Here is a 26,344-nt window from a genome sequence, read left to right as displayed (position 1 = left end):
GGCTAATACAGTTAATTCTGAGCTAATTGGAATTTGTTATCTGGGCATGCCATGAACTTATTAAAGGTTTCTTTAAAAGGCAAAAAATATCAGATTAAACACTTCCTGCTGTCAATTAACATTAAAAGGATAAAGTCAAACTGTTCCAGTAGCTTTCCATAAGGGTTCCTAACAATATAACTGTGCTGTGTGATATTACCATTACAAATACATCTACTTATTATTGAATCATTAGTTTTAGTTTTTCAAATTTACAGAGCTTTCTGCAATGGGCGAGCTACAATCTATGTTAAGTGTTACTTAGCATCAAAGATGAACTCTAAATTTAGTGTCAATGTGTCTGTAAAAATAAAAGCAGTGCTACCTTGGAAAAAATGTAAGCTGCCTTTTAATGCAACAGTAGAGTCAGTAAGATAAATGCTAACAAACCAAGTTTATCTCTGAAATGTTAACAAGGCTCAAGGTCAGATGAAATGCTTGCATCTTCTGTAAAAGAATACTCTTCATATCAGGTCTTCGTGACCTTCCTATAAGTAAATTACAATGAAAGTGGCAGACATAAGACAGGCAATGACTCAGAATCTTCCTCTGAAGAAAATGTGCCCACACACCAATCAGATATCTAGGGACAAACAGCCACATTTCTTTTTTCCTCAGCAAAGCTTACCAACTATGTTTCTGCTCTCTCTTATTAATAGGTGAATAAACGGGGGGATTATTCTATCCAACCCATGATGGAAAGTCCTATGAGATTGACTGGAATGATACAAAGAGTCTGCTTCAGATATAACCAGGGTCATTAAAATACTTATTAAAAAATCACCAGCAGTCAGCCAACCTGAAATATAACAAAAAATAAAACCAGCCATAAAGTTGTAGCATATATTACAAGTATGCTGAAGTTAGGAAAGATAATGTAATTTCAGAGTAAAACAGTCATTGTGAAGTCTGAGATTCTGTTCTGTTGTCTTAAAGAGCTGCTGGAGATATGACTGATATCAAAGTTTTGCTCATTAGAAGGTGAGTCTTTCTAGAATATAAGGGGACAACTTATATCAAGTAATCTTCTAATTACTTTTGTTTCCCAGGTATTTGGATGGCAGGTACAGCAAAGTCCAAGAGAGAGGATATGAATATTCCAGTTAACAATATGAATCAATAAACTGGCCTTGTATTTCGTGCTATTAGGGAGCACTTGTTATTTCAAGGTGTGAACAACCACTTCTGGATGAGCTCAGAAGTTAGGCTCACAGTAAAAGTTGTATCAGAATTTGGACTACCAGGATCCTACTTAGCCTAAAACACATGAGAAATTCCTACTTGCTTCTGTCTGTTACTACACAGGTAAGGTTGTGTTTTTTTCTCTTCCTAGGCACTACTACTTTGTAGCTTAAAAAAAAAATTCCCTTTACTCATTACTTCAACTTGTTTTTCAAATTTAGTTTACATAATATATGCCTTTAGGAGACAAGTTAAAAAAAAAAGTGAAGTATCTTTGTATCTGGTAGAAACAGGCTTCTTATTTAAATATAACAACTTAAAGGGGCCAAGCTTGCGAAATATGATTCTATCTACAAGTATAGAACAAAGTTTATACATACCTTACTCAGAGTTTTGCTTTTCTTGAAAAAAGTTTTTTCTGACTCTTCGGTAAAAAAGATGTGTTTGTTTTTCATCTTTATTTGTCTGCGCATGTCCAGGTACTTGGACTTATGCTTCACGTTCTTCTCTAGATACCTGATCTGCCGATGACTGAAATTTGGAATTCCACCATACCTGTGACCAGATCAAAAGGAGTAACTTACATCTTAAGTTTTAGAAATATGTTTTCTTACACAAAAAGAGGATGAAACTAAAAATTTTCACTAATTTTTGTTATTAGCAGTCACCATTTTAATTCCTTTTTAAATTATGAAAATAATGAAATCAAGTTCAAATTGTAGAGGAGTTTATGGTCTAGCTTTTATGTTAATTCCTTTTTCCCCTTCAAACATAAGATAAGCTTTTATGTTAATTCTAAAGCAAATGTGAAACACCAAAATTGGAAATAGCAACATATCTAATATAGAGCAGAAAGTAGAAATTACATAGTAGAGTGAGATAAAGAAATAGCAAAAAATCCCATCTTCTTGTTAGGCAAACATAACACCTATCTGAACAGGCTCAAATTATCTTAAGAGTAGTCACTAAATTCTTTTTTTTTTTTTGTCACTAACTTCTTAATCTAAATCAATCGGAGCTTACAGAAGCAGCAAACCCTGGTTAAAAATAATTAGAGAATGTCTGATTTAACCATCTGAATTTTTCCAGTCCTAAAAGATAAGTATCTGCTATGAAGCCTCCTTTGACTGATCTTTTCACTTTAGGTTTCCAAGTAGCTGGAACTACAGGTGCACAACACCATACTCAGCAAATTTTTTGATCTATTGTAGAGACGAGGTCTCACCAAGTTGCCCAGGCTGGTCTCGGACCCCTGGGCTCAGGCAATCCTCTTGCTTCTGCCTCTCAAAGTGCTGGGATTATAGGTGTGAGCCACCATGCCGGCCTCAGGTCTTATTTTCTAGCCATATTGTAAACTTCTTTATAATAAAAAGTATCTCTTATCCTTTTCTGTTAAGCAGAACTGGGTGCTCTAAATAGAACAACATTTAAGTTAGACCCCAGATAAAAACATAGATCTCTACAAGTGTATACTACCATAAACTACTCAGTAATTCCTCAGTAAAATTACACGTCTGTAGTAAAAAATTCTGCCAGGCATATTAAAAACCTTTTACATTGATAAACTTTATGATCTTAGCCTTAAATGATTATATGAACTACAATTGTTTTGAAGTGCTTAAAGGAAATAACTGATAATCTTTAGAAACTATATTGTAATTATCAGCATGTACTTCTGAATTAATTTGGATTCAATTTTAAGTCAATCATGAGACATTACCCAAGTCCCTTTCTCGCTGACTTCATAATATGTAGGTATCTATGTAAATGTCACAACTTATAAAATAGGTGAGTAGGAATAGAAATCTCAACCCTTAGAAACATCAAAGACCTCAGTCTCAGTTTAGATCACTGGTGAAAGCTGTTGTTAGTGTGCCTTGCCGATTCAGTTCAGTCTTCACATCACATACAATAAAATCTTTTACCATTACCTACTTACTCATACTTTCCTTATACTTAATGCTTTGACATTTAATTCTAGAGAAAACTTAAGTTTTCTATACACAAATGTCCACAGTAGTTTTATTTATTATAGCAAAATACTATAAATTATCCAGATGCCCTTCAGTAAGTGAATGGTTGAATACATTTTGGTACATCCATATAATGGAATACTAGTCAGCAATTAGAAAGAATGATTGACACATGTAATAACCTGAAGAACCTCAAGGGCATTATGCTTAGATTTCAGGAAACAATTTATGTTGTTAACTAGGACGATTAAGTAAACACAACACCCCCGATAAAAGGACTGGTAAATGTGTATGCTGACAAGGAAGGGTATCCAAGGTTGAGGGAGAAAAGCAAGCTGCAGGGTAAGTATGTGATTCCATTTTTGTGTTTTAAAAAAGGAAAGTAACATGTGTGTATACATACAAAGTCATAAAAACACACAAGTAAATCTTAAGGGACATATGACAAACCGTTTAAACACTGCCAACCACTAGGGATGATTTAAAGGAAAGAATTTTACTTGTTATGTGTTTTATTTATCGAAGACATGAACTTTTATGGCATGTGTGCTATGGTCTTCAGATGCACACTGGGATAGATATGTGAGACACTAGCTGAGAAGAGAAACATGCTTACAGATTACAAAAGCTGGGCTTAGCTAAGTTGAAACCTCTGTGAGTTGCAGTTGCGTTAGCTATGAAATGAAATAACAACACTGGATTTCTATGAAGAGCAACAGAGTGAGTACATGTGAATCTATCAAATGTACACTGATATCGCTACTACAATTCTTACTAATAAGAGAGGTATTTTAATGGCAACATCTCAAATGCTATCAAATACATTAACATTCATTAGCTATCTGAAAACCAGAAAGCTGAAGTGGTTAGAATTTCTGGAAAACAAATAATTACTTTTGTCCTGAGCCATGCTTGAATCCTAGATGGAAACCACTGTCATCAAAATCTGAATCTGGGTTTTCCTCGATGTCCAGTTCATGGCTAAACAAGTAAACAAAAGGTAAATAGTGATAAGCCCTTACCTCCAGAGCTGACAAGTTTAGGCAAATATCAAAAGGTATATATAACTGACTTATGCAAACTTCCCATTACAACAGTCAACCATAGTTAACAAATCTAGCAAGCCAGGAGAGAGTTTTCCAAATGAGATAAAGCACCCAGCAGAGTTTGGAACATAGTAATAAGCACTCAAATCTTGAATCATGTCAAGTAATTGTCTCTATTCCTTTACACGGTCCAAGTATGGATCTCTCTATTTTCCTTTGGAAAAACACCAGTAAAAGATGCAGCCTTAATTTATTTCCTACAGTGATTTCTTCAGGAGTTTTCCTTAAAAAAAAACAAGGAAAGTTTTGATAAGTATGAATCCAATAAAAAAATTCAAAAGAAAAACGTTAAAGAGGGTAAGTGATATTAAGTAACCCCAGAGAATCCACCTATCAGGGATACCTTTTAACGCTGACTACCAGGGCCATAATTCCAAATAAATGAAAGTGTTGAGAAACAATTCTTACAAAGTTTGTCCTTCCAATTAAGTTGTGCTCATTGAACATTTTATCAGTACCCAGTCCCAGGAACGTGAGCACACATATGTTCTCTGCCTTCAAGAACTAGCAAGAACTAATAGAAATGGCAGAGTTAATAGGCAATGATTACCATACTGAGAGAACACAGCAGAGTCATGCTTGCATGTACTAAGTTATGAGCCTCCAGAGCTTGCTTACTGTTTTTCTAGAAGCTGTATGGAGCCAGAAAGGTGTACGTGGAGTACCTCATATCCTGTTAGAAAAGTGAAATGTTTTTAGCTAACATCCAAATTCTGTAATTATTCATCCTTTCCTTGATATCTACAATATCAGCAACTGACTACATTATTCTCTACTTGTTTAATTATGTGTAAAGTGGTGTCAAAATCTAAGAAAAAAAAAAATGTAGAGACAAATCTCCAAAAAAAGGAACTTTTGTTTGGCAATAAAACACAAAAATAAAATTAAAATTTGGGATATATACTCAGGAATGTTGGAAGAGCAAAGGAAAAATTTTTTTTTTTTTGAGTCAGAGTCTCACTCTGTCACCCAGACTGGAGTGCAGTGGCACACTCACGGTCACCGCAGCCTCGACCTGCTGGGCTCAGGCAATTCTTCTGCCTCAGTCTTCCAAGTAGCCAGAACTACAGGTGCGCGCTACCACACCTGGCTAATTTATTTATTTATTTACTGTAGGGCCAAGGTCTTGCCAAGTTGCCCGTGCTGGTCTCGAACATGCAGGCTCAGGCAGTCCACTCGCTTTGGCCTCCCAAAGTGCTAGAATTACAGGCTGAGCCACCGAGTCCAGCCAAGTTTTGGGTTTTATTGGGGGAAAGAGGTTGTGCGAGTTGTTTAGAAAGAAAGTTCACGGGCACCGACAGTATCCTACAAGAGCTGGTGAATCTTGATTCAAAAGTGTCAGTAGTTGTTAGGTGGTATTTGTAATCTGGGAGTTACGGTTAGGCCCCTGCAGTTTTGAATTGGGCTTGTGAGGCAGTATGTTAGGGCAAGTGTTCTTGTATAAGTGACTAGCTGTCCTCTGTGACTCAGGCAGTAAGCTGCAGCTTGGAAAAAACTGTGATGGTTCCTGTTAACAGGCAAGCTGTGTTTGAGAGTCCTCCCTCCACCATCCATTTTGCCAGCGTTTAACAAAATGACTCTATCTTGAATCTTGCAACATTCATAGTGTAAACAGAAAGAGCAATGCTTGGGGAGAGTCGGTCTGGGATCTAGCTTTAGAGCTGCCATTGCTGCAACGTGCTCTGAGCAAGGTACTTATCCTTGTTTGCTTCAGTGTTTCTATTCATTCAATGAGAGCATTACACTGAGGTCTATTTCAGCAATAAAAATCTGAAATAATACATTACCAAGACTTTTGAAAAGAATTAAGGAACTGCTGAGAGACAGAATATGAATCTAATTACCAGTTAGAAGTTATAATTCACTGATAGCTACCAAGTGTCAGATACATTACATGCTAGCTCCAGTTTACCCAGTAATCTAACGAAAAGGACATCAGTCCCATTTATAGATGAGAAATTAAGACATGCACTTAGAGTCAGTGGCAGGCAGAGTTGAGAGTTGGCCATGAGTCCAAAGGCTCAAGGTCTTACCAGTAGACCTGCCTCTTCTGCTTACCGGAATAGCAGGGTTAAACATAAAATGAGCATTTAATAACCACTCACTCATGGATACAGATGCTTGTGCTAACATACTATGGAGAGAGAGAGAGAGAATGTACAACTTACTTCCTTTTGAGTTTGCTTGGCTTATGCTCAGGTGGATCCTCTTCACTCTCATCTCCATCAGCACCACTGGCGTGTGGTCTGTCTTTGCTCGTGCTTGTTCCTGAAGACTCTTGTGAATCTTGGTTTGACAAGCTTTCTGCCATTTGCAAAGCCAATCAAAATATTTCAGTGCCTTTTCTGCAATGACCTGTACACAGTTATGTGGCAGAGTGCCAGGCAATCTGTATCTGCCTGTGTGTCTACTGGCAGAGCTTGAGCACTTAACAAATCGAAACTATGTCTATAAGGCTTGTTAAATTAAAGTTAGTCTAAAGTTGTCTCTACATATTTTAAGTTCAGCCTAAGGGTTTCTCTTACATAGTGAGCTGTAATGTAACTGGTTGTGTAAATAGACTAACCTACTCTTGGGCCAATCACTCAGTTCTGGCCAATCTTAAGTAGTCAATTGTTCAAACCATGTTCAAATGAGGCAAATGCTGAGCTCTAACCAATCTGGCTTTTTCTGTATCTCACTTCCTTCTTCTGTATGTCACTTCCTTTTTCTGTCCATAAATGTTATCTGACCATGTGGCAGCCCTGAAATTGCTTTGAACCTATCCTAGTTTTGAAAGCTCCCTGATTCAATCACTATTTGCTCAAACTCTGTCAAATTTAATTTGTCCAAAGTTTTTCTTTAAACAGGTTTAAAAGTTTCCATGATCTAACCACTTAAAAAAGCAAACTAAAACTACCTCTTCATAGCTGCCTAAATCTACACAAATTAACCCACAAATCTGCCTTTGTGAAAGCTATTAACCAAAACATTCTTACGAAATTTTAGACGAAATGACTCTAAAGACAGCACAATCACACTGACTGAAAGGAATCTGTCTTCATTACAAAGCAAATACATCTGTCTTTAACATAGAAGGGGAGTAACAAAGATAAGTACGACTGCGAAAAAGGTAATTTTTAACTTGCAGCTCCAACTGAGGCACATATCTGTCTTTGTTCTTTATTTCATCAGACTGGAAGAAAGTAGGATGGTGAGACAAGAAGGAGAAAGGTGCCTTCAGGGCAGACAGCAGGAAGCTGTAACTGTGTGGGGACACTTCCAGAAGGGCTCCGACCACAAAGAGCATAAAACACACACAGAGATGTAACACGTACCTTGTATTTTGAATTCAAAGGAAGATTTAAAACAAATCAAAACCTAAAGTCCTCAAATTGATCCTGTGGCAGACACATTGGAGCTAATTGCTGAAATGGTCAATCTATACACACAACTAAGGGAACAGGCAAGAGAAGGCAGAGACTGTGAGAAGGTTTGCCATAGGAAAGAAAAAAAACCCAGGAAGATGAGGAAGGAGAATCAAAGGGAGTAACATGAAGCAGTAAGATAGTGGCCACTACATTGACCCATATGCATAGTACAAATTTTATATTATAAATAAGTACAGAAAAATATAAGGAGAGTATAGAAGTGTATCAGAATACTGTCATAAAATCTTCAGATGAGCTGGGCTTGGTGGCTCAGCCTGTAATCCCGCGACTTTGGGAGGCTGAGGTGAGTGGATGGCCTGAGCCCACGGGTTCGAGACCTGCCTGGGCGGCGAGACCTCATCTCTACAATAAATCAAAAAATCAGCCGGGCGTGGTAGCGCATGCCTGTAATTCCGGCTACTCGGAAGGCTGAGGCAGAAGGATCGCCGGAGCCCAGCAGGTCGAGGTTGCGGTGGCCGGGAGCGGCCACTGCATTCCAGTCTGGGCGACCAAGTGAGACTCCAACTAAAAAAAAAAAACCAAAAAAAAAAAACCAACTTCAGATGAAAAAGGAAAGAAAACAGAAGGGAATGAGAACATTCTATTGAGATAAGCTCTATTGTAAGAATACAGAAAAAAAAAAAAAGGAAAAATCGACAATTCTTTAGAAACTCTCAACCAGATGAAGGTAAGCAAGATGAGATGAGCAAAGCAAATCCACCTGTTAAGTAAAGGTCAACACATTTTGCTTCACATAGAAAAATGGCTGAGAAGAAAGTTCCCCTATATTCGATTTCTCTAGCATCAAACATCAAAGATGCCAAGATTTTAAGAAATTCAAGTCATAAAAATGTCCTCTTTTCCTATCTTCCTGGTGTCATCAATTGCTCCCTAGCAAGAGCATTCTCATCCCACCTTATTCTGAGTAACTTCTTTCAACACACTTCTCATTTGCTTTCTCTAGTCCTGACAGTGGCACCAGTTTACACAATGAGTTTTTTTCACCAAACACTTATTCAAAAATCAACTAAGTTCCTTATCCTGGATATTTTACTGATGAGAATCCTGAAATGAATATCGTGCTCTGTTGAGATCCTCATATAGAGCAAGACTTGTCTAAATGAATTCCACATGATTCATGATGGGTTTGCCTAACGTCAAACGTATGTGCTCTATCACTGTCTGAAACGCCCCCTATAAACTCATTTGCTCTGGAAAACTGTGAAAGCGGCAAGTTTGCTCTAAATTAGATTTCTCAAGAGATTTCAAGTTTTCCTTCACTAGCCCCCAAGGTACAAGAGGAAAAAGTGACAGTTTTGAGAATTCTATGTAAACTTCCTCCCTCCCCCACTTCCTCTCCCTTCTTTTCTCTCTCTCTCTAACTCAGTCTCTGCAGAGACTGTCAAAAATTGTCAGTGCTGACTATATTGCAAGTCGTCATGGTGAGATATTGGGAGAAGTTTTCAATTAGCAATAATCATGCCTTGGAAAAACCTCATTGGTCACAATGCTGCCACTGCACAAAGCTGAAAACAATCCCATTAGTACAAAAGGGCAATATGTAACTTGTGATAGAAAAGTAAAATGGAGTAAATAATTCCATTATCATACTATGAAATGTAGTTGGTATTATTTAACTCTTTCATAAAGGATTAGTGGCAGTTATTTTGCTGAGTAAGTTCATTTTGCTACTACTACTTGGCAAAACAAATCTCAGTTAATCTTACCCTGAGCTGGTTGGTCTGTGCTTCTATTTGATGAGCTGCTTCTCTTGGTGCCTCCAACACATGGTTCACTTTGACCAGCAGGGCATTCTCTTCTGCCACTCACTGCATCTGGCTGCTGCTGACCATCACAGCTTACAGAAGAATCTAACTGGCTCTGTTCTACTTCCTCTGAATTCAGAGTCATATTACTAATTCCATCAAGTATTTCATTATGATCTTTATCACCTGTACCAGAGCTGTCATTATCAACTCTAGTAGATGAAGATGGAAAAGATATTAAGTCAACTTTCAAGCAATTTTCACCTTTCTTTTTGTCAACTTCTGTTTTAGATGCATAAGTATCTGTATCACAGTTTTGTGAGGCGTCAAAAGTCCAACCCTGAGCTTCCCAATACTGAAATTGTTCCAAATAATACCAATACAGTTGACTATAATGCTGCTCCCATTCTTCCTTTATATCAGGAAAGTTCCAAGGTTCAGAAGATAGTGTTTGATTTGGATGTTTTTCTTGCCAGCTTTGCCACAATAGTTCTCCTCCATATTCATTCCAATACTTTTCCCAAGTCTCTGTAACTTCTAGCTTTGGAGTCAGTGTATTCTCAACAGGAAGATTTTCTGTTTCAATATCTTTTTTGCCTTCAAGTTTACATATTCTGGTGCTTTCATACTGTTCAACTGTAGATGGATCATCTGAGGCCAAAATGTCATCTTCTTCATATTCTTTTCCCCAAGATTCTCTCATAATTTCATCTAAGTACTTCTTTTGATGTTTTTTCTTTTTCTTTTTTCTTTTAATTTTATTTTGAGTATTCATAGACACCTATATCAGGTAAGTGATAACTTGAATATAAAATGTACTGCATAAACTATAGAAGCACTTCCAAGTTTATTTTGACATTAAACTACACAAAATACTCTTAAAGCCCCGCTCTGTTTTTAACTACACAAACAAGTGCCTCTTATCTAAGTTCTCAAAAGAGGAAAAGTCATACAAGGGACATATCACAACTTGCAGTGTAGGGCAATTTATAAATACTACACTTAAAAGAGGTAGAGTGATGAACTTTGCAGCAACTTGGATGAACTTCAAGTCTATAATACTGAGTGATCTATCACAGAAACAAGGAACTGAGTACCACATGTTCTCACTCATAAGCAGACTTTGAATAATTATAATACTATAAGAAAGGGATTGGGAGTAGTGGGAAACTGCCAGGGGGTGGGGGCACACCTCATCAGCAAGGGTACCTGCATAATATAATGAACACTCGTATACCTAATCCTGAATTGTACCCCACATCTTTAAATTAAAAAAAAAAAAAAAATTGGTAGAGTGTTCTAACCATGAATGCATTTAATCTGAGATGCAAAGTAATTTCTTGTGATATCTGATAAAGAACACTAAAAAATAAACACACTAAAAGTAAATTAAAACTTACCTCAAAATTCTTATGTGTAGATATCCCACCAAACTGAATTGGCAATCCCATACTTCTCATGAGTTCAGCCTCTGAATCAAGTTCACATTCATCCAGGCCTATGCCTTTGCTGTCACGTGATTCTGCCGTACCATGGGAGTGACCACCTTCCTCTTCTTCTACAGCCTGGTGTCCTACAGACAGCATTCGTTAGCTTAGTTTTAAGGAATAGTCAGAGGCAGGTTTTCTTATCCTCATTTTAAAGAACCCGAGATCCAAAATAATTACACGACTTGCCCCAAGTAGAAGTGTGCAAATGTTACAATTTTTCTTTTCTTTTTTTTGGTAGACATGAGGTCTCGCTATGCTGCCTAGGCTGGTCTCGAACTCTTGGGCTCTAGCAATCCTCTTGGCATGGCCTACCAAAATTCTGGGATTACAGGCGTGAACCACCACACCCAGCTGAAATATTACCATTTTTAAGGGAAAACACAACAAACAAACAAACAAAAAATTGATGGTAATATGGACTAGTAACAAAAACAATGAAGAATCAAGAGACAACTTCTTGTCTGGGCTCTGCCTGCCACTATCCTTCTAGCTGCCCATTCAGTGTATGCTTATTGGGTACTTGCTTTGTGTGCAAAGTACTAAGAATGGAAGTAAGGGGGACAGGGAAGTATAACCCAGCCCTGTGGAGAAAATACTTACACGCTCACATTCCTTATCAGCAAAGTTACTAAATGAAATTAGTGGGTTTAAAATCATGATCTGTGGAGTTATTTTAGGAGCTGTTAATAAGAGAGGTGAAAGGTACGTCTTTAGGTCCCTCATAAACACTTTGATAAAGATGAGATTTAGATCCTAATATTGGGTGGAAGAACTGATTCCAATGAAAGGGTTCTGTTATTAAAAGTTTGAAATCCACTGAACTAGAAGATTCTTTCAAGTTCCTTGAGTCTAGCTCTTATAGAAACACCTTATTACAACAAAAAACTTTACCCTTTTCTAATATGGTTATTTTATAATATAATATAATATAATATAATATAATATAATATAATATAATATAATATAATGGTTATGATTATATCATTAACTGAATAAATGCCATTCAGGTGCTCTATTAACTGTTTAAAATGTGAGATAACAAAAATCACTTCACATACTAGTATACGCAATTAATGTTGAGCTGCACTCCAACTTGACGATCTCAGAAAACAGGACAGTGAGTCTTGTGTAGCAAAAATGGAGACAGATAAAAAAATCTCATGTGTGCAAATTCTACTAAACAGGCTCCTAAAAGAGGGAAAATGATACCTATCTAAATAATGAAGAAGATTCTCTTCACCATGCCATCCAATGAACTTACAAAAACTAAGGAGAAAGCAAAATGGAAAATAAATAAGCAAATTTTTATGTTCCTCTTATAGTGTATATATCTTCTTATCTTCAGTGGGATCCTAGTGTTTATAGAAACCCAACTTGTACAGCATAGCACTGAAACACAAAACCAAACATTTCATCTAGTGATCAACTGAAGAAACAGTGATTTGTTCTATCATCGTGATAGATAAAGGATTTTTAAAGGTAACTATGACACGTTATACTTGGGCTTCTAACTCCATGCAGCAGTTTTCTCCTTGTCTAGAAACATAAAAGGTCTACGTGGAAGGACAAATGAAGCAGGAAAGCCTGAGAGTCGAAGAGAAGCTTAATGTACAGATCAAACTCTATTTGTTATTGGAAAGTTAACTCAGATGACAGCCTTTTTACTTCAGGCAAAAGACTACGGATGTTTACTTGGAATTTATCCTGGATCATTTGCCTATACAATACAATTCTTCTGAAGCAACCATATATTCTTCTAATGTCAGACTGTTCCTTGTCCAATGAAAGCTTAGGAAGGAAAGCTATACAGGGCAAAAATATGTTAAGTCAATACAAGAGCTATAGAAAAATAAAAGATCTGCTTTTATAGCAATCCTAAAGCCATGTTCTAAAAGGAAATAAGGACTGTCTATGATTACAGAATTATTTATCATATTTTATGCTAACAAATATTATCACAAATTATCAACAACTTAAAAGGACATTTTGGTTAATTTTAGCAAAAAAGGGGTTATATAGTTTTATTCTGTATTACCTGCATTGTCGCCACTGCCTTTGACATAGTAGCCTTTTAATCCCATATTCAACAATTTTCGATCCCTGTGAAGCAAATTAAGCAGTTCATGTTGAAATAAATTAAGCCATACACTTAGGGAGGGAAAAAAAAACAAATGCTACAGGGCATCATAGACTAATAAAAAGGTTACAAAACAGAAAAGAAATCTGCTAATATTTTTTTCTCACCTATGATACAGAATAATACATTTCTCACGGAATTGTTATAAAGATTGATAGTATATGTAAAATATGTAGCTTAGTGCCTAAATGCATGGTAGCATTTATACATTGTAGCTACTAATTATTAAAACTAAGTGGCATCCTTCCTGGATATTGGGAAAGACTCTGATCTTCCTTATGATACATAAACAACGAGGGGTTCTCTAAAATTTGGCTGTAAGAAGTCAGTATAAAGTAACAATGGGAATATTTAGCTTACACACATATAAATCCATGTGCAGACTCTAATTTATTTGCAAGTAAGTCAAACCACCCATTGTTAATAGTAGACAAGGTATCATCGTCTGAACAAAGCTTACCAAAATAAACCTAACAGATCACTTAAAAAAAGTAGGTTTTGCTTTTACTATCTTCCTACCTATACATTTAGCTGTAATAAACTTTATTGTAACTGCCACAATAAGACCAATCGCAAGTTACAGCTAACATTACTGAGTTACAATAAATTTAATAAAACAAAATTCTTGTGTACCTCATTTATTTCATAACTTAATGTTTCTTTCTGGGGGATACTTTATGAAACGTACAGTAGGTCAAAGTGACTCAGCAGGTGAACAGGAAGGGGATGACACGCCAATGGGATTTAGTATGCCCAAGGACTACCCAAGAACATGGGCATAGGGGGTAGGGAGCAGGAGCTGCACCGAGGGCATTGGTATTATGTTCACCAGCACCCAAGGATATGTGGCAGGAGGTGTCAGATGGAGGAGAGGACCGGTATGGTTTCAAGTTGTTTACAACAAGAAACAAGAAATACTAGAATTTAGTATTGAGGATGATGGCCAAGATTCTTCTTGCTGAGGGTTTAAAAACAAGGTGGGTTCAAGACACGGCATCAAAAAACAAGGAAGCCTAGAAAGAACGCTAAGGTGTTATGCCAACCCTAAACGTATTATTATCAATTTGCGGCATTTAAATTTATATACACTGTAGATATAAAAAAATGGTTTTAAATATGTTATGTATGTGTATATATGTATGTACGCACACACATATACATATTCACGTATGTATGCAAAATACATATATACACTGCCTAACTCTGCTACTGAGAGATTACAGGAGCAATAAGCACATACGAGCACCCCACTTTTGATTTCAAAATACCATTCTCCACTGAAGGAATCATGGTGCTTAGGATAAATGGCAGTTCCAGGTTGGAGCATGAACTGTAAAAGATAAGCCTGGGACATGTTATACCATAAAGGGAGCACTCAAAGAACGTTGGAGACATCTAAAGGACACAGGAGCCACCTCAAAGAATCCCCCACTGGTCAAATCTGAGACAATATGAGCACTAAAATAAATATGACAGCAATGGACTACAACTCACTAACAAACTAAGAATCCAGAGTTCTTTTTAACATAAACAAATGAATAAAATATGTGGGAGAGAAGGGAAAGAACTCCTTACAGAATGCTAAAATAAATGCAAAAGAACGAAGTAGACAAGAACTATTCCTTGTTAACCTTCAGAGGCAGGTGATTCAGACGGAAGCTGTCAATTAAAGATAAGGTTTGTGCGTTTATTGAAAAACAGGTTACTGGTGTAACATTGGAATATGCCCCCACCACATACTGACTAATACAAAGGGAACCACTGTTACTTTACAGGAGAGAAAACTAGCAGTCAGTAACATCACCTGTGGTGGCATGCTGTCTATATAAATTGCCTCCTGAAGTCATACAGAGCCAGGCATAGCATCATTTCTGTGGCATTTCTGCCAAGGCATGACCCAATTGTGTCCCTGATGAAACATCAGACGGATCCAGGTTACAGAGTGTTATGACATGAAACTTAGAATATAGCTTCTAAGAGGATGAGGAATCTTTCCAGGTTGGAGGAGACTGCCAAGACATAAGTAACTGTCATTAATATGACAGTTTCCTATGAGAATTTCTGGGTCAGAAAGGAGACACACTGTTGGGCAAGTTGGGGAAATCTGAATTTGAATTCACTACAGTGATTATGCAGAACAGCCTTGTTTTGGGGAAATACACAATGGAGTATTTACAGTCATGCTTGCAGCTTGCTCTCAAATGGTTGAGAAAAAGACTAATGATTTTGTGCATATTTATATATACCTATGGAGTGGCATAGACGGAGCAAATGCAGTGAATTGCTGACAGTTGGTAAATCTGGGTGAGGAGAATAAAGGACTTCTTTGAATTATTCTTCTAAGTCTGAAATTATTTCAAAATAAATTATCTAAAAATTAAATAATTAAAGCAAGTTTTTTAAAAAAAATACAACACGAGCAACTAACAAAAAAATCAACAGCCTCACCATTTCAGCACGTTCTTGTTTTATTCTGGGCTTTCTACACAAACACATGCAATTTCTATATTAATTGTAATTACTGTGTAGACATTGTGTATCCTGATATGGTAATGTAACACAAGGATCTTTTCTCCTGTTACTACAAAGTCATCATAATGACATTCTAATTAAATCTTCTTCATACAATGTATAGAAACTTGAATGTGTAGATGAAATAGAATAGTACTCTATAGCATTAAAGCAGTATGTAACTACAATGGCTTTAGAAAATAGAAATTAGTTATGATATTAGGTCCTGTTTTTTGCCTTTGAGGTGAGGTGTTGCAATCTTTTGTTTTTGTTTTTTTGTGTTTTTTTGAGTCTCACTCTGACACCCAGACTGGAGTGCAGTGGCCGCTCCCGGCCACCGCAGCCTCGACCTGCTGGGCTCCGGCGATCCTTCCGCCTCAGCCTTCCGAGTACCTGGAACTACAGGGGCGCGCTACCACGCCCGTCTAATTTTTTTGACTTATTGTAGAGATGAGGTCTCATCAAGTTGCCAGGGCGGGTCTCAAACCCACGCGCTCAAGCAATTCACTCACCTCAGCCTCCCAAAGGCGCGGGATTACAGGCTGAGCCACCGAGCCTGGCTGTGCAATCTTATTTAGTATGAGAATCAACCCCTTCCCTCCCTTTCCCTTTCCTCTCTTTCTTTTCTTTTCTCTAGAGACAGGGTCTTGTTCTGTCAACCAGGCTGGAGTGCAGTGTGCAATTAGAGCTCACCGCAGCCTTGAACTCCTAGGCTCAAACAGTTCTCCTGCCTCAGCCTCCTAAGTAGTTAGGACTTCAGGTGTGTGCCACCGCATCTGGTTAATTTTATTTTTATAGAGACAAGGTCTTACTATGTCGCCTAGGTAGTCTCCAACAATGCCCCGGCCTGCACTTCTCAAAGTGCTGGGATTGCAGGCGTGAGCCACTAAGCTCGGCCAGACGACATTTTTCGCATTAAAGATCACATGGTGTTTAACTTCCTTTTTGGGTTAATTTTCAGATTACTACACAAAACACATGATGAAAAAGAATTCTTTCCAACTTCTACTACATTAAGCTATATTAAAAGTTTACCACCTAAAATTTACTTCCACAAGACTTGGTGAGATTAGGATAAATATATTTGTTTTAGAAATGAAAAAGAAAAAGGTTTAAATGCCCTACCCCACACATTTAATATAAAGAAAAAAATCCCTAGAATCCGATTCTCTTGTCATTTTCCCCCCTACACACCAGTCATTTTCCATGCAGGGCATTTTTTACCTGAAACAAACATTTCCCTCAAATAAACAAATCTCAGAAACTGATGTGAATAGTTAAGCCTTTGGCGAAGTGTGGTGGCTCACACCTGTATTCCCAGTACTCTGGGAGGCCGAGATGGGAGGATTGCTGAGCTCAGGCATTCCAGATCAGCCTAGGCAACACAGCAAGAACCCATCTCAAAAAAAAAAAAAAAAAAAAAAAAAAAAAAGTTAAGCCTTCATCTAAAATAGCAAAAAGTTCTAATGACGGGCACTTGGTCTCGAACAGATGTCCCTTGATCTATTCCCTAGACTAGATGTCAAGGTCTACAAAAGATACTAACCAAAGCAAGTTACTCACCTTGACTTATAACGTCACGTGCATTAGAGATTTCATTTTACGTTTCACTTTCCCCCAATCCTTAAATGCCCCCTCAATCTGTAAACGTGAAATGACACACGTTAGCCCCCATATTTTTGGAGAAGCGCCTACCAGGTGGACGTCGTCCTCCACTTAAGAACAACGGCAGGAAGCGACCACTCTGTCATGTCTAAGAGTTTCTGTTCTTCTTAAGCATCACTTTACTCCGGGACCAAAAGCTCTGGTTGGCTTCACGGATCAGTGACAACCACGGCTGCAACGCCTACATTTCCAGGTCACGATCGTGCTAGGAAACGAGGGGGAACTCTTACTACTTACTCCACAAATGCCCTGGAGCAAAGGCAAAGGATCCCGGAATCCTCCTCCTGGTCTTCGAGGAAGAGCAGCATTTCCGCCACGCGGCTCCACTTCTCGCAGCACATTTTACCCCTCAGGCGCGGCGCTCCAGTCCCCCGTCCGGGCCGGGCCTCTGCTCCGGGACTGAAGACAGACACGGGGCCTCGCCGGGGCTCCCGGGTGATGGGTTGAGGAGTAAACCCGGGACCGTGGGCGCCAGAAGCCGGCCAGGACCCCGCCACCGGAAGTGGCTCCGGGAGGCCACGGGAAGGGGCGGGGCGTCGGGCGGTGTCCCACGCAACGCGGCCCGGGCTGCCGCCGCCGCTTGGCATCGTCCTCCCAGGTGGCTCGGGAGGAAGCCCGTCGCGCACACCTGTCCGCCTCTCTCGGCCCCTGAGCCGCCGAAGAACTCCAGCCGCCGTTTGAGGGTTAGAGCTGCCCCTGCCCCCTCCTGAGTCCGAGGTGCGTCGGTCCCCGAGCTCCCCCGGCCGGCATCGGGTCCCACGGGGTGGGGGGCGGTGAAGGCCGCGCGTTCCGTCTCTCGGGGGCCGCCCTGGAGTTCCCGAGCGGGCGGACTCGGCTTCCCGCCGGGCTCGGGGTCCGGGTGGGGCGCGAGAACGGCAGGGCGGAGAGGTCCTACCTCCCCTGGGCCACAGCGAGCCTGTCCTCCACGCCCTGCGCCCCCCTCGCTCTCTAAAGCTCCCGCTCGGCGGGTCTCACCTAAACTTGGTGGGGCGAGGCGTCTCCAGCCTCACCCGAGGCCTCAAGCCTTGCCCGGTGGTTTCCCGGATTCCGGGACCCAGTTCGAGTCTCCTGTGTGCAGAAGCCTGAGGGAGGTATGCGGGGACCTGGAGGGTGGGGGGCGTGGCTGAGAGCGTTTGCATCCGGACGTGTCAGGCTTGGAGACCTTGGCGCGACTTTGATCGTCTGTAAAATGGGAACGATGCATAGCAACTTACTTCGTCGGGCTGCTGAAAGGACTCCATGAAGCAAGGCATGTCGAACCTTTCGTTTGTCCTATTCATAGTTAGAGTCGGTCCAGATCTTGCAGGCCCTGGGCACTGCGTTGGACCTTGGGGATTGCAGCCTATGGAAAGGGCTTTGGCTTCAAGCTGCTAATTATCCAGTAAGAAAAATGGCACGTGTGCACATCAGAGAAGAGTGGATCAGCACTGCTGGATGGGAAAAAGGCAGTGGGCATTGGGGGTGCGGTCATCGCAGAAGCTACGCAGGCAGCTTCCAACTTCCGACTTAAAAGTTGGGCGGTTAGGAAGTGGTTTGAGCTGCTAATTGCCGAAATAGCTTTGGTTCTTCTTTAGAACTTTAGACAGTTTGAATCGTCACCAGTATTTTGGCCGCATTGGCGAGTGGGTGGACATAGAAGGTTAATTTTCAAATGTTTATTCCCATATCTGTACTGCTGCCCTGGTTTGAGGGCGGAGGTATGCTGGTTTTAATGTTTCAAGAAGGTGCGACTGCTGCAGAGTTACAAATATGCAGTACAGATGTGCAATAATTTGGGGGTGAATAGGTGGATTAAGAAAATAAGGGTAGAACAGTAGTTATGAAAGAGAGTGGAAGATTGTAGCCGGACGTTGAAGGATTAAAAAATAACGACAACAAAAATTTTGAGAGGTAATTCATACTAGAATTTTAAGTTGAAACTTGAAATCTAAAAGGTGTTGTTTTAAAGATGAAAGGATTGGGTTTGCCAGATATCTTGGCTGAAATATTAAACTGCAACTTTATTCCTGCTTTGAAGTGGAATCCTTATTCATTAAAATTGAGTGTCGTGCCACTCTTAAACCGTTATTAAATATGCAAAAAGGAAAAGGGAAAAATTTGTATTTCCGTGAGTATTTATTTCAGTTGGCATTTGCAGAACGTTTTCAATGTGGCTTGTATCTTGAAAGTAAAATGGGGCTGGGCATGGTGGCTCTTGTCTGTATTCCAGCATTTTGGGAAGCTGAGGCAGGAGGATCACTTGAGGCCAGGAGTTTGAGACCAGCTTGAGCAATACAGCAAGACCTCATCTCTACTAAAAAATAAAAATTCAAGAATTATTTGGGTGATGGCTTGCGCCTGTAGTCCCAGCTGCACAGGAGGCTAAGGCAGGAGGATCACTTGAGCCCAGGAGTTCAGGGCTTCAGTGAGCTGTGATCGGGTCACTGCTCTTCAACCTGGGTGACAGAGCCAGACCCTGTCTCTATTAAAAACGAAGAGGAGGAGGAGAAAGACAGGGAGGGGGAGGAGGGAAGAGAGGTGATTCTCATACTAATTAAGATTATTACAATTTCAATACCTTACCTCAAAGGCAAGAAACTGGACATAATATTGTAACTAAATTCCTTTTTCTAAGCACATTATATTATCATACTGTCTTAATGCTATAATTAGAATACTATTTTATTTCATCTACACATTCAAGTTTCTATACATTATCTATGAAGAAGATGTAATTGGAATATTAGGGAGCTCTTAAAAATAATCATTACAATAACTCTGTAGTAACATGAAAGAAATACCTTGTGTTAAATTAACATATCACTTTGGGAGGCTAAGGTGGATTGCTTGAGGTCAGGAGGTCAAGACTAGCCTGCAACGTAGTGAGACCCTGCCTCTTTAAAAAAAAAAAAAAATTAGCATCTCAGAATACAAAATATCTATACAGTGATTACAATGTAACTCTGGCTAGGCATGGTGGCTCAAGTCTATAATCCTAGCACTTTGGGAGGCCTAGGTGAGAGGACTGCCTGAGACCGCTGGTTAGAGACCAACCTGGGCAACATGGTGAGATCTCATCTCTACAATAAATAAAAAAAAAACTATCTGGGAATGGTAGCATGCACCTGTAGTTCTGGCTACTTGGAAGGCTGAGGTAGAAGGATCACCTGAACCCAGCAGGTAGAGGCTGTGGTGGTTGTGAGCGTGCCCCTGCACTCCTGTCTGGGCAACAGAGTGAGACTCCAACTTAAAAACCACAATAACAACAACAACGTTTCCCAAAACTAAAAAAGAAAAATTACTGGTAATGGCTGCTTAAAATAGATATACTTTCTTAAGATTTTGTAGAAAACAATGTTTTCTGTTCTGATTTATTATTTATTGAAATACTCCGAATTTAAACATCTATAAGGTCCATAATAGTAAACATTCCTTATGTCTTCACCAGCAGTATCAGTATGGTGATGGTGATATTTCAGCTTGTCAACGTCTTACAAGAGTTATGTGATTTCCAATGGAGAAATGAAGATACTTTATATGTGATGCATAAGGGTGTCTTAACTGTAGTTTTTTGGGGGGGAAGGGGTAAAAAATAACCTTGAATTTTGCTAACTAAAATATTATATCTTCTCCAAAGCATGCATATATGTAAGTATGTATGTGTGTGTGTGTTTGTGTGTATATAAATAGGGATGAGGTCTCACTGTTACCCAAGCTGGCCTTGAACTCTTGGGCTCAAGCAATCCTCCTGCCTTGGCCTCCCAAATTGCTGGGATTATAGGTGTGATCCACTGTGCCTGGCACCCCAAAAGCATTTTTTAATGCATATAGTTTTTATTGGATTAATGTAAAATGGTAAGTAGTCAGGTACATCCTATAGTAAATTTGAGGGGAGAGGGGAAGAGCCAGGCAGAAGTATAGGGAAGACGGAAATTGCAGTCTTAATATTTTCAACCATTCTGCCAAGAGAAAAAAAGAAATCTATCCAAGAAAGTATAATGGAAACCAGACTAGGTTTTAATAGGAGATAGGAGAATGAGGTTTTAATTTTAGCTTTTGACCTTTCACTGAATTAACTTAATAATTTTGAGTAAGTGGCTTTTTGTGTTTAATCTTTATCTGCACAATTAAGGTGTTGCACTCATTGAGTTTTAAAAGATACTCATTATCAGAAGTACTACTATATTTTATCAACTCAGAAGCATGTTATTCAGACTCCTGTAATAATGGGCTTTAGGATATTGTTTTTTTTATTAACCCTTTACTTGAAGTGAGTCAAGGACATTGTCCTGATTCATATTTTTATTATAGATTTAGATGAACACAGTTCAGATCTATATTTAACCAGCATTTATTAGGTGCCTCCAATGTACCAGGTAGTATTCTAAGTGTTTTACATGTTTTATCAGGTAACTACTTTATTTATTGATATATCTAGAATAAATTTATTCTGGATACAGTGTCTAGAAGAGTGTCTGGCACAAACTTCTTCGGGCCACCCACTTTCCTGTGTACTGTGTTGTGTCCCCTTTGGCCCAGTTAAGGACGCGGCCCTAAGTTAGGGGTCTCCTCTCATGCATCATCCATTTCTCACTGGCCCATTGTTGCTTGATCACTGACATTAAAAACTGCTGTATTTTCTCCCATCTTAAAACAATAGCAGCAACAACAATGAACTACTGACCTACGTTTCCTTCTAGATACTCATCTGCTTCTCTGCTCTTTTTTGAGTTGTTCATATTTGATGTTTTAATTTCCTCCCATTCTTTCCTGAACTTACTTCACTTTTATTTCCTCTGTACCAAAATAGCTGCTAATCAGGGCCTACCAGTGTCATCTATATTGTAAAATCCAATAATCAATTATCATTCCTTATTTTATTAGACTTCCTAACAGCATATAAAACAGCTGAACCTCCTTCCCTTCTTGAAACACTTTTTTACTTTGACTTCCAGGATGCTACTTCTGGAAGGAGGAAGTGGCTCGTCATTGTCTTCCCAACTTCTAAAATGTTGGGTGCCTCAAGGCTCAGTCCTGGAAACTCTTTTACCGTATATTCACTCCCAGAGGGATCTTCCTTGGTTTCACGGTTTTAATAACTGTCTATATGCTACCCATTTCCAGATTAATTTCTCTAACCCTGACTTACCTGCTAGTCTCTGCTGATGTCCAACTCCCCGTTTACTATCTTTATTTGGATGTCCAGTAGATATTTTAAACTTAATCTATTTAAAACTGAATTTCTGATGGCAGTCCCACTCTAAAACCTGTTCTCCCTGCAACTCCATTTTTTCACAAGCAAGCTATTAATAAAGACGATGATGATAGCAATACTTGTTTAAAGCTTTTTTTTTTTTTAAACATTAATCTTCATGACAGTCTCACTAGGTAGATGTTGTTATCTCCATTTTACAGATGAAGAAACTGAAGCAAGAAGATACTAAGTAACTTGCTAAGTCACATAATTATTAAGTGCTAGAGCCTCTCATGATACAAACACAGGTTGCCAAAGAAACCGAGTAGCCATCCCAGACTTCTTTCTCTTTCTCACACTGGACACCCATCCACAGCAAATTCTGTTGGCATTGTCATCAAAATAGATCCAGAGACTGACCATCCTCTCTACCAGACTCACCCAAGCCACTTTCACGACTCATCTCAGTTATTGCAGTACCTTCTTCTTTGCTCCCTCTGCAGCGTATTCTCATCACGACAGCACTTAAACCCAAATCAGGCAATCCCACCCTTCCACTCAGAACCTTCTGATGCCTTTTCCATCTCACGCTGATAAAAGCTGGCCTGCGAAGCTCTACAGTGCTTCCTCTCTAGTCCATGTATGACTGCTCTGCCCGTCACTCACATTCTCAGCTTCTTTTCTGTTCCTCGGGCAACACCAAGCACACATCTTTGGCACTTGCCGTTCGTTTAGCCCAGGAATTATCTTCCCCCAGGTATTCACATGGTTTGCTCTCTTACTTTCTCAGGTTTCCTCTCAAATATTCCTTTCAAAGAGGCCCTCCCACACCACCCTACGTCACATAGCAAGCTCCTTCTCTCACCCCCTTGCCTGCCACAGAGCTCCATAGTCTTCTTACCTTGCTGTTTATCCTTCTCCACAGTACCCGGTCGTTACCTGACCTAGTATATATTTACTAGTTCTTTGTTGTCTCCCACTCTAGAATGTAAGCCACTTGAGGTTGTGGACTTGGTTTTATTCACTATTTACTGCTAGGGAAATGCTTGGTACATAGTGGAGGCTAAATAGTTTTTTGTTTTTTTTTTGAGTTAGGGTCTTACTCTGTCACCTAAGCTAAAGTACAGTGGTACGAGATTGGCTTTTTTCCCCACAGCCTCGACCTCCTGGGCTTAGGTGTTTCCTACTGCCTCAACTTCCTAAGTATCTGGGACTACAGGCGTGTGCCACCATGCCCATCTGATTTTTTGAATTTTTTGAGGAGGCAGGGTCTAACTGTGTTGCCTAGACTGGTCTCAAACCCCTGGGCTCAAGCAGTCCTCCCACCTCGGTCTCCCAAAGTACTGGAATTACAGGCATGAGCCACTGTGCCCAGCCCTCAACAGATCTTTATAAAATGAATGATCACCTCCATTTTTAGAAGTATAACTTGCTTAAGGTTGTAAAGCCAGTGTTCTGGTTTATGCAGTCTGGCTCCAGAGCCCACTCGTGTTATCTACTGTGTTCCTGAAACAGACTGAAAGAGTGGGCTATGTCTTGAAACATGAAAGTTAATAAAGAATTTTATTTGCTGGGCTCAAAGACTCCTTTTTCAAGTACAGGTTTAGAGTGGTAGAAAAGAGTAGCACATTTTTAGCTGAATGAGTTGGTATCATGATAGAGCTACTCAGAAAGCTACTGTGGTCTTAGCTTCTATTAGAGAGAGCGATAGCAAACATATAGCACCTGTTAACATGTCTGGCATTCTTCTAGGCTTTTACACAGAGTAGCACATTTAATCAGGGTAATCCTACGGGGTAGACAATATTATTATCACAGTTTTACAGATCTTAGCAAACTGAGGCACAGGAGTTACTCTACATAGTCTTCTCAGTCAGTATCAGCTGGAGACAGTCACAGGGAGTGACCTGAGTGGTGAAAGGTTAAGAAACCAGAGTCTGTGGAGTGTTTGAAAGATAGGAATGCTGACTAGAAAAGGGGATTTTGCAGTTCATGGAAGCTTATCTGAAACTTAAGAGGTTGTTTAATGGAAGAGGTTCTGTGGTACAGAACTAGACCCATTAGGGAAAAGTTACAGTGATGTAAGTATGAGGAAGACGTTTTTAGTTGTTCAGTGTTTGGTGTTGAAGAAGAAAGGAACTCCATTTGAGTTTTTGTTCTGAAAGTGTTTAAATCCAAATCAAGGTTGAATGACCATTTGTGGTTAGGGTTCCTACACATGGCTAGGGTCAGAGCATCAAAATGTTGTTTGGTTTTTAGACTTAAGGAAAAGCTGTTTTTAACACGTATGAGGAGTGATAATAAGTTTTGTTGATTTATTAATATTATTTACAAGCTCTTTTTAAATTGAGGTATAATTCACAGCAACAATCACCATTTTAAAGTGTATACAGCTCAGTGTTTTTTAGTATATTTACAAGGTGCAACCATTACTACTATCTAAGTTCAGAACATTTTCATTATCCTGAAGATACCTGTTTTTTCCTTTAGCGGTCACTCTTTGTTCTCCCCTCCTTCTGCCCTGGCAAACCACTGCTTTTTTGTCTCCGTGGATGAGCCTGTTCTGGGTGTTTCACGTAATGGAATCATGCAATCTACTGCTTTTGTGTCCAGCTTTTTTTCGCTTGGCATGATGTTTTCAAGGTTTTTCCATGTTGGGGTGTGAACCAAGTATTTCATCCTTTTTTATGACCAGATGGTATTGTGTTGTATGGATATACCACATTTCAACAATTCGTCAGTTGTTTTCACTTCTTGGCTATTGTGAATAATGCTACTGTGAACATTTGTTTAAAAATTTTTGTGTGAAAGTATGTTTTCAGTCCTTTTGGATATAAACCTAGGAGTAGAATTGCTGGGTCTTATGGTAACTCTGTTAGACTTTTTGAGGGAATGCCAAACTGATTTCCATAGCAACTGTACCATTTTACATTCCCACCAGTAGTTTATGAAGTTCTGATTTTTCTATATCATCATTAACACCTTCTATTTTTCATTTTTTGGGGGGGAGGGTTAAAGCCATTCTAGTGGAAAAAGCTCTGATTTAAAAAGCACTAAATTTTGCTATGCTGCATTCTAAATGATCAAACACAGGTAGATTATAATTGTTGTGTTTGACTCTTTAGGTTGATTGATTAGAATATGATGTAAATAAAGCCCAGGTTGCAGCGTAATGTGTGCTGTGTTCACCTTCTGTTACCTTAACGGGGTCAGATTTCTTACAAGTAAATGCTGTTAGAAGGAAATTAAACAGAATCTTCCATCTCTGAGAGAACAAGTCAAAGTGCATGCCCTGCTGATGCCCTGTTAGCAAGAAAATCTTGGGATAAAAACAACATATAATTGCCTTTATGTGTATGTCTCTTCCTCTTCTTTCAACTTTTTCTTTCATTTATTGGTTTCTTGCCTCAGCCACAAAGGATTTGAGATAATTTTCATTAAGATTATATAGTCTGGAATAATGATAAAATAGCTCTAAGTATAGAATCAGAACCAGAGAAAATATGAATGAAAGAAGGAAGTTTTATGTAGGAAAATATGGTCATGGGCTAATATAACTTTATTATTGAATATCAGATTTGACCCTCAGCTTATCTGGTAAAGTTACTAAAAAAAAACTTAGTCAATTACATGTGGTCTTACTTTTTCTCCCAAGAAGCAAAGCTTTTTATAGTTCTGTTAAAAAAAACAAACCTAGGTGGAGATTTATATAGTGATACTAAACAGTACATGGAGTTGGCCTCATTAAAGCAGTATTAGCGTGAGTATAATTTGTTTTTTTTTTTTTTTGAGTTGGAGTCTCACTCTGTCTCCCAGACTGGAGTCAGTGGCCGCTCCCGGCCACCGCAGCCTCAACCCACTGGGCTCCGGTGATCCTTCTGCCTCAGCCTTC

The 26,344-nt window shown here is 39.2% G+C and overlaps 2 protein-coding genes across 2 annotated transcripts in view; one reads left to right on the top strand and one right to left on the bottom strand.

The window, feature by feature from the left end:
- TGS1 (trimethylguanosine synthase 1) overlaps positions 1-17,700 on the bottom strand; it is a 42,458-nt gene extending 24,758 nt beyond the window's left edge. Inside the window, exons 1-7 of the mRNA XM_008067499.2 lie at positions 17,517-17,700; positions 13,002-13,066; positions 10,877-11,049; positions 9,438-10,257; positions 6,469-6,586; positions 4,089-4,175; positions 1,602-1,776 (exon numbers count right to left, since the gene is read on the bottom strand). Coding sequence (XP_008065690.1) covers positions 1,602-1,776; positions 4,089-4,175; positions 6,469-6,586; positions 9,438-10,257; positions 10,877-11,049; positions 13,002-13,066; positions 17,517-17,620 — 1,542 coding nt within the window. The 5' untranslated portion in view covers positions 17,621-17,700. The remainder of the gene's footprint in view (positions 1-1,601; positions 1,777-4,088; positions 4,176-6,468; positions 6,587-9,437; positions 10,258-10,876; positions 11,050-13,001; positions 13,067-17,516) is intronic.
- Positions 17,701-17,853: 153 nt separating this feature from the next.
- TMEM68 (transmembrane protein 68) overlaps positions 17,854-26,344 on the top strand; it is a 42,553-nt gene continuing 34,062 nt past the window's right edge. Inside the window, exon 1 of the mRNA XM_008067490.1 lies at positions 17,854-17,996. The gene's annotated coding sequence lies outside the window, so the exon portion shown is untranslated. The remainder of the gene's footprint in view (positions 17,997-26,344) is intronic.

This window comes from Carlito syrichta, unplaced genomic scaffold, assembly GCF_000164805.1.
Source record: "Carlito syrichta isolate Samal-C Ts95f unplaced genomic scaffold, Tarsius_syrichta-2.0.1 Scaffold106899, whole genome shotgun sequence".
Lineage (NCBI taxonomy): Eukaryota > Metazoa > Chordata > Mammalia > Primates > Tarsiidae > Carlito > Carlito syrichta.
The sequence above is the reverse complement of the archived record's forward strand: the minus strand, read 5'-3'. Positions and strand labels throughout refer to the sequence as shown.